Raw genomic sequence first — 8,495 nt, 5'->3', positions numbered from 1 at the left:
CGCCGTCTGTGGGACTCGAACCCACGACCACATGGTTAAAAGCCATGCGCTCTACCAACTGAGCTAAGACGGCTTACGTTTTTATTTATGCAACAAACTTATATAATAGAAACCAAGGGATATCAAACCGAGTTTGCAAGCACCCCGTGATCTTGCAGGTTTCCCATCTCAAGCTTGTTGGAAAATCAGCAAGGCGTGATTTGCCACAGAAAAGACCAAGGCTACGTTCAGTAATGATGGATTATGATAATCTCATTCGCTCCACTTGTTTTTTCCTATTTAAGTGTTTGTTGCCTACTTTTGTGGCTAAGTTTCTACGAACGAATTAATAAAATAGGGACTAGCTATTTAATCAATCGACTGAATTTGACTTTAGTCTCGGTCAAAATTTTGTCCCGTCAGATTCAGACATGTGTAGTTCAAGCCTTATTCGATTTATTTACCACTCTACTAGCCCAGTGGAGGGGAGACACTAACGGATCTTTTCAATCCGAAACAACTCATCAAAAAATAAAGGATCTTTTCAACCCGAAAGGGTTTTGGGTTTGGTCTGCCCTTTTCGTCGTTACAAGCTGATTCTTTTTTGACTGGTCCTAGTGTCTTCATGTAAAAAATCATACAGGACATCTCTACACTTATTAAAAAAAATGTCTTGCTTTCTCAAATACTATAAAATGTTTTGCTTTCTTCCGATGGACAGCAAGTCCCAAATAAAAAATATAAAGTTGACCAAAACCCAGTGCATCATGTATATCCGTTCACAAATGGCTGTCTTGGTCTATTTGACAACTTATACAAAATGTACACATATTCATGAAACACAAAAAATGGTGTCCCACGCAAAGTAACTGGTGACACATAACTCATTGAATAATAACTTGATGTCCCAAACCGACTAAACTGAAGACATGGAATTCGACAGTACAACCATCATGCTTAGATGAATACTACCTCCGTCCCAAAATAAGTGTCTCAACTTTGTACTAACTTTAATACACATTTGTACTAAGATTTGAGACAGTTATTTTGGGACAGAGGGAGTACTAAAGAGCACCGCTATTCCTGTCTTGAGGTTAGCCTTAAAACGGTAATACATTGGTGTAGCGTCATATGCCTGAATTTGTGTTGTGCCCGTCACCCATCGCCAATGCAACCACCCTCGGGTGTTGAGCTCAAAAGCAATGTACCTGTCGATTTTCTGCAGACACCAAACCAGTTAGAAGTTAAATGGTAATCAACATAAGAGCAGAACTAAAAAAGGCATCTAAATAAATGAAAAAAAATGTTGTAGACGAGATAAAACAGAGGGTGTTGCTCACTTGTTTCTCTGCACAAAGTCCATACGACACCAGCACGGATTGACAAGGGAAGAATGGCGAAAGACAATGAAAAAGGACAGAAAATAGCGAGACCCAAAACAGAAGGATTAGAATGAAAAGTGACAAGGGAAGACTTGAAAACTAGATTGAAGAAATATATAATGAAGAAACAAAATGAAGAAGAAACTTGCGAGATTGAAGACAGCAGAAACTGGAAAAATGGTACGTAGATGATAAGTACTGAAAATTGTACTGAAGAAAACTGTGGAGACTGAGAGATCGAACAATGATGTAAGCTCAAAGAATGGGAAAAAATGTAATACTAAGGAATAATGAATAACTGAAAAAATAAATGATAACTGAACCAACCAAAGCTGATGATGATAATCTCATCAGATAGACGACAAAACACGACTGAGAGAACTGAACTAACTAAAGTTAAAGGCTAAACCGTAGAAATTGAAGCACCGCAAACTTAACAGTAACAAGGATAAACTGAAAAAAGTAAATCAAACCAAAGATAGTCTCGTATGACTACTTGTTGCATTCTATCCCATAGACATACAAAAGAATACTCAGGAAAAAAATGGAGGACTGAATACTGAAGAAGAATGAAATACTGAAGAAGAAATGATACCCAACCAAAGACAGAATAAAAAAACTGACAAAATGGACAGCCAGAACCATTTTTAAATTAGATACACCACTCATGTTTAAATTAGAGGCATGCATCAACATAATACAACCAGAGCTACCTACCCTTCCAAAACCTAGAGTCTGAAAAAAATTCTACAGAGTGAAATTAGTTAGATTATTTTAATCTTTCAGAGAAAGGTTGGATGATACCCCTAGCCTGGGGAAAGGAGAAAAAAATGAGATAAAAGCATGTGGGGTTCTTCTGCTCCAAAAGGCAAAAACATAGCCTTGTATCTGTGCACTGAAAATCTAAAACTGAGTGAATGAAAGAACAAAAAAATAGACAAATTGGCTGAAGAGGAAATAAGGGGCTGAGAGAAATACTAAACAAGAATGAGCAAACTGAAGAGAACTAAGTAAAGAAGAAATAAAGTGAGTGATGGCACTCTTGTTTATAGCCTGAAAACTGAAGATTAACTGATATATTACCTCCGTCCCAAAAAGCGTCTTACATCATGGGACAGAGGGAGTGTATAGTAGATGCATCCATATCTAGATAAATCTAAGACAAGCTTTTCGGGACGGAGGGAGTACTGAAGAAGATAAGGGAAACTAAATTAAAACTGAATATAGAAAATTAGAAAAATTCCATAGATATGTTGACTTAATGAACAATGAGCATAAAGGACTGAACATTAACTAAATAAAAGTAACTGCATAAAAGAAAAACAAACTGAATAATGCTACACGTAAAATTCTGAAAATAAGAGGTCATTGTCCTAAGTCCTAACTACAAGAGCCATGGGAAAAAGATCTCACTAACTGAAGAATGAATAATGAAACATGAGACTGAAAATCAAATGCACAAGTAAAATTCAACAACTGAACACTTACTAAATGAAAAGAAACTGTATAGGCAAGGGAGCTAAAAAAGGAAACTAAAGATTGACTGAAAAAGACTGATAACAAACTGAGAAAAATAGACAAACTGAAGAAAAAAGATACATACCATGGGGCTAAAATGTAAACTGAAGACTGGCAAGAAATACTGATGGGCTGTCATGTTAGTACAAAACTAACCACTCACTTTAGCTATGAATCAGTATAGATAATTAGGGGTAACAAAATAGCTACAGAAATTCGGAAGAGAAAAAGGTTGCAGAGCCAGAGGTAGCTTGCCTCATTGATTGGTAATCTAATACTCCATCTGTAAACTAATATAATATCATTTAGATTACTGCTTTAGTGATCTTTAGTGATCTAAACGATCTTATATTAGTTTACAGAGGGAGTACATTTTATGAAGAGAAGATTGTTGTGTGCGAAGTTGGTTTCATTTATATAAATGGAGCGGGTGAGGGCCTCCATGATTGTCTAAAATAAAATTTATGAAGAATAGGCAGAAAAGCAGATATGGATCTGTGCAACACAATGAAGAAGTGGATGACAGAGAATATCACACGAAGATATAATTCTGACCTCAAACACAAATTTTGTTATGACATGCTCTCGTAAACACAGCATCACTCAGCAAAAGCAAATATAAGTATATACATGCAAATTTTGCTATCCTAAGAGGAAATATAGATTTTAGTAGCACAAACAGTGGTATCAAAGAAAAAAAAAGTAGTGTATAATGACATGCAAAATTCTGTAACCATTCACCGGTAGTGGTCTTCTGAAAAAGCTAGAGCTCAACTAACTAATACCCCAAATGCTTTTTTAAAAGCCTGACCACATCAAGAAAACTAGGTTGGGAAACCTGACCACCTTAAGCATCTGGTTACGGTTTAAATTCAGAAAAGCATACAAACATGTCCAATTCTAGCATAGCACTTGACTTAAATCGATGAGAACACACAGAGCTGGCTACCCTACATGCAAGCAGACCGTGTACAGAACAGCTCCCTACCGATTTCCTGAAACCCCTGCTCTCCACACAAACCACACCCAACACAGACCTCAACCGTGTCAACTAACAGATCCAAACCGGCTGAATTTTTTTCAGGAAATCAGTGCGCGGAGACTACCTCGCTGCCGCCGGTCAGCCCCTCCCCTCCATCTCTACCTCTCTTTCCCCCAACTAGCAGCTCACCCCTCTCTCCTGGGCCGGGGACAGACGAAACTGATGAAGTGACACACACATAGGAAAATCAAGAAAGGGAAGACACCAAGCCCTCCCCCCCCCCCCCAACTCACCCGGGTCAGTCATTTCAGAATCGCACGCTGAGATGTGCGCCTCCAGATCTAACGGCCCCAAAATTTGACTGAGCACGAAATCAAAATCAGTCTATTGAAATTTAGCAAAAATGGTCAAATAAACCATACAGTTCAGTAACTGCAAACTGAGCTTAAATACTTATAAAGAACTGGTTGGACAGTTAAAAATGGTTTCCCCTTGGAAAGCTACCAAAATTGCCAGTCACCGCTGCTGATGAACACCATCACCTGAAACATTCGCCACAACAGGTTGCTGCCTTATCCGGGACAGCAGGACAGAGACCTCCTGTGTCGCGAGATCCATCCGTTCCTCCGATTTGCCTGCTTCACTAACCAGAACTGAGACCATGGACTGGAGTGCTTTCACCCTTTCATATGATCTGCCATGATCAGGAGCGCCAATCAATGACTTGGAAGGTTGTGGCTGGGTTCTATGCCATCGGACAGGAAGGTAATGGTCCGGGATCTGAGAGTAGTTTAGCGTTGTGAGCACACGGAGGGCATGCCGGCAGAGGATCCCTGATGACTCAAACATTTGGCAGCTGCAAGAAAGTAGCTCCTCCTTTTGGTTCCATGTGACATTGCAACCGCCATCTGTCTTGGTATGGTGCCGGACAAGAAAAGCATTCCCTTCCACGTGGAAGTATGCATAATGGGCTGCCTCTACAAGCTCATCCTGTAGCTTATAGAATGCATATGGGGTGAAAACAGCTGCAGCATGTCCTTCCACTGGAGCTGCCGTCTTCAGAATTGTATTTTCCGAGTTTTGTTGCACTATTTGTTGTTCCCCAGCTTGATCTTTGTAGTCAACAACTACCGCAACCTATGTAAAAAAATGAACGCTAAATTATATTACTCTTTTACTTTGCACAAAGTTGGCTTGCAGCAAACTATAATGAACTCAACAGGAGCAGTAGTGACTAGTGAAAGGGTATCACGATTTTTCTTACAAGGGGTGAAAAAAACTTGGCATTTGGTAAACATGAGATGAAATGGTCACCTGCTCAATGAAACAGGATAGGCATGTTTGGGCGCTCAACAACCGCTGAATAAAATCCTTTATTTTTGAAATTCCCGGCAAAGCAGCCAGCCCTGCCAAAAAATGTCCTCTCAAATATGGCGATGCCCAAAGCTTCCGTGATGCAAATAAGCTAGCAATGTGCCTATTTCCATGTAATCCATAGCAGCTCACCATGTCACTCCATCCAAGATCAAAGTCCATTGTGCTTTCCATGTTGTGCAGCCTATAAAACTCATTTTCCCAGTCATTATAGTGTCTCCCGAGAACTGCATTGAACCAAGATAGAAACCTGGATGCAATAAGCCCGATGGAGAGGGCATGCTTTGTGTTTGGTAGCTCCTTTTGAACTGCTTCTTTGAGATACATATTTTGATCAGTCAATATTGTCTGTGGAGCTTTTCTGTTCATGAAGTTGAGAAATACCTGTCAACAACAAAGACTTCCTAATTAAGAGAACGGTTGTAAAGAGTACTGTGAGTTTTTCACCCTCAATGGTTACCTGTAATGCCCATGTGAAGGATTGCAGATTTCCCTCCCTCAGAAGCACGCAACTGAAGAAGCAAGGCATCCCATGATTGTTCATTCCAATCCAAATACCCAGTGTCATGTCAATAGAAGTTAGCCGATGAATGGTGTCAAACACAACAGCATCACCAAATACCTCGTAAGACTGGATCGATGATGCGTACGACCAGGCGATGTTCTCAACGCAGTTGTTGGCGTCTTTGGTGAAGTCGTACTTGAAATTGGGATCCTTCTCCTTAACATTTCTGCACATCTGAAGCAGGTCGACACTCTCCTCCTCCTGCTCGAACCTCCTGAAGGACTGTATGAGATTTCTCACATCCTTCTCAGTAAATGGGAGGCTCCCAGGCTGGACGCACTTCTCCAGCTCCATTATCCTCATCATCTGCTGCACAGTGATCCCAGATTTTGCAAACACCAAGATCCTGTCTCTGTCCGACTCCGAGATGACACGGTACGCCGGCAGAAAGCGCACTTCATCCTGCCGGAGGAGCTCATGGTTGTGGTAGTTAGAGAACCCCGTGACTCGCCACTCCAGACCGCCGGCTCCAGCATCCCTACCAATGCGTAGGTACGCCTGGCACCCGCAGCGGGAGGACTTCCTGTTCCTCTGCTGCTTGGCGCCGTCGTCGAAGGGTTTCGCTGGCGTGTTGCCGGCGCGGTGGCACACGAAGTACCGCCGGGTCAGACCCTTGCCCACGCCGTCCTTCCCCTCCGTACGGTGCCGCCGGATCGAGAACCCGCACTGCTTTGCAAACCCGCTGTAGAGCTCGTACGCCGCTTCGTGTGTCAGGAACCGCTGCCCTATGTACGGGACGGAGTCGTCCGCTTCTGCCGCCGCCGTCTCCGGCGAGATCCTCGTCTCGTTGGGAGAGTCCCCCTCTCCCTCCTCCCCGCTGCTGGGTCTTTCCATATGGGGGACACACGCTGCTCTAGAGGATCCCCGCCGTAAAACTCCAGAACAGATACGGCCAGCGGAGGCAGATCACGGCGAAATGGGTAGAGAGAGGTGTAATACAAAGGGGGCATAGATTTTTGAGATGACGACGGTGGTCGGTAGTCTTCGCAGGAGAACCCGGCGACGGTGACCGGCGGAGGTTCTCCGGCGACAGGAACTGCGGCGCATACCTACAGGTGGGAATGGATCTATCACAAGGCGAACTGTTTTTTTTTTTTTGAGGCGGCAGGCGAACTGTGTGGAGTAACGCCAACTCTACCGCGCGACCCTATCCTGTCCGCGTTCATTTGGGGTAAAAGGTACAAACGAGACGGGCCAGCGCACGGTCTCAAACGGACAAATGTCCGGATTCCGTCCGCTTTCAACTCATCCCCGACCCAAACTTGCGCTCGGTTTGGGGTGAAACGGACGCGCGCGGACGGCCTCGACGCACGCCCTTGTCCCCCCGTGGCCCGCCTGTTGAGGACACTAGCAGTCCCTCCGCTCCCAACGCTTCACCCTCTCTCCCCGCCCCGCCCGGCCGCCGGCGCCGCCGCTATTCTTCGGCCGCCTCCTCACCGCGCAGCCCCCCCGCCGTCCATACCAAACCACGTCTCGACATGGCCGCCATCACGCCCGCGCTTCCGTCGTAGTTTTGGTCGTCGATCGGAGGAGGTTTGGCCGTCGTCGTCCTTGCCGGTGGTAGAGGGGACACGACTGCCGGCGACGTACCACGGCGGCCGAGGCAGATTCCGACGAGAGCTCCAGAGCGGCCAGTAGCCGGCCGGCAACCACCCCTGCTGCGTCGAGGTGATTATCGCGGCCTCTTCGCCAGCACGACCGCAAGGTGTTTGACCTTTTGCCAACAAAGGTATGGACAGTGGAGACGAGTTTTTCTTCCATCACTTTCTTTGTTTATCGAACGATTCGTCGCCGGATGATGACGATCTTGTGGTGGCTGTACTGGTCGTTCACGACCATATTCAACGGCAGCTTCCTTGGTACAGGGGGCAGTCCCTGGCCGTGCTCCCAACCTGAACCACAATAGGGAGAGAGGCCACGCCCTGCTCTATGCCGATTACTTTGCCAACACCCCTCTCTTCAAGCCGGATAAATTTCGTCGCCGTTTTCGTATGGCAAGGCATGTGTTCAATCGTATTCGAGAGGGAGTGGTTGCTCATGACCCATACTTCGAGTGCAAGATGGATGCCCTTGGCAAGTTTGGATTCTCCTCCTACCAGAAATGCACCGCGGCCATCCGCATGCTTGCATATGGAATTTCAGGCGATCTGGTGGATGAGTATGTGCGATGAGTGAGACAACATGTCTAATGTCAATGTACAAGTTTTGCCAGGCTGTGATCGAGGTCTTTGGCGCAGAGTACTTGAGGCAGCCAACTGCCGCTGATACAGAGAGATTGTTGGCGACCAACGCAGCTAGAGGCTTTCCAGGTATGCTTGGCAACATAGATTGTATGCACTGGGAGTGGAAGAACTGTCCATTTGCTTGGTAGGGCCAGTACAAGGGGCATGTTAACAGGTGCATTGTCATATTAGAAGCGGTGGCATCACAAGATCTTTGGATATGGCATTCTTTCTTCGCCATGGCAGGTTCTCACAATAATATCAACGTGTTGCAGCGTTCTTCAATCTTCGCGAGGCTTGCAGAAGGTCACTCCCCACTTGTCAACTTTGAGATCAACGGCCACCATTACAACAAGGGATACTTTCTAGCAGATGATATATATCCTCAGTGGTCAACTTTTGTGAAGACAATCTCGAAACCCCAAGGTGAGAAGAGAAAGAGATTTGCCCAAATGCAAGAGAGTGTTAGAAAG

The 8,495-nt window shown here is 44.8% G+C and overlaps 1 protein-coding gene and 1 non-coding gene across 2 annotated transcripts; both read right to left on the bottom strand.

Annotated features, from left to right (window-relative positions):
* On the bottom strand, positions 1-73 carry TRNAK-UUU. The gene has a single exon. It is a non-coding gene; the product is annotated as a tRNA-Lys (tRNA).
* Positions 74-845: 772 nt separating this feature from the next.
* LOC125538386 (protein FAR1-RELATED SEQUENCE 11-like) lies at positions 846-6,899 on the bottom strand. The gene is made up of 4 exons (XM_048701639.1): positions 5,696-6,899; positions 5,176-5,619; positions 1,320-4,998; positions 846-1,198 (listed from the first exon to the last, which is right to left on the bottom strand). The coding sequence occupies exons 1-3, from the start codon at positions 6,632-6,634 to the stop codon at positions 4,378-4,380; spliced, it is 2,004 nt and encodes a 667-aa protein (XP_048557596.1). The 5' UTR covers positions 6,635-6,899; the 3' UTR covers positions 846-1,198; positions 1,320-4,377.
* Between the last annotated feature and the right edge of the window lie 1,596 nt (positions 6,900-8,495).

The sequence above is a fragment of the Triticum urartu genome, chromosome 2, assembly GCF_003073215.2.
Source record: "Triticum urartu cultivar G1812 chromosome 2, Tu2.1, whole genome shotgun sequence".
NCBI classification, from domain to species: domain Eukaryota; kingdom Viridiplantae; phylum Streptophyta; class Magnoliopsida; order Poales; family Poaceae; genus Triticum; species Triticum urartu.
The sequence above is the reverse complement of the archived record's forward strand: the minus strand, read 5'-3'. Positions and strand labels throughout refer to the sequence as shown.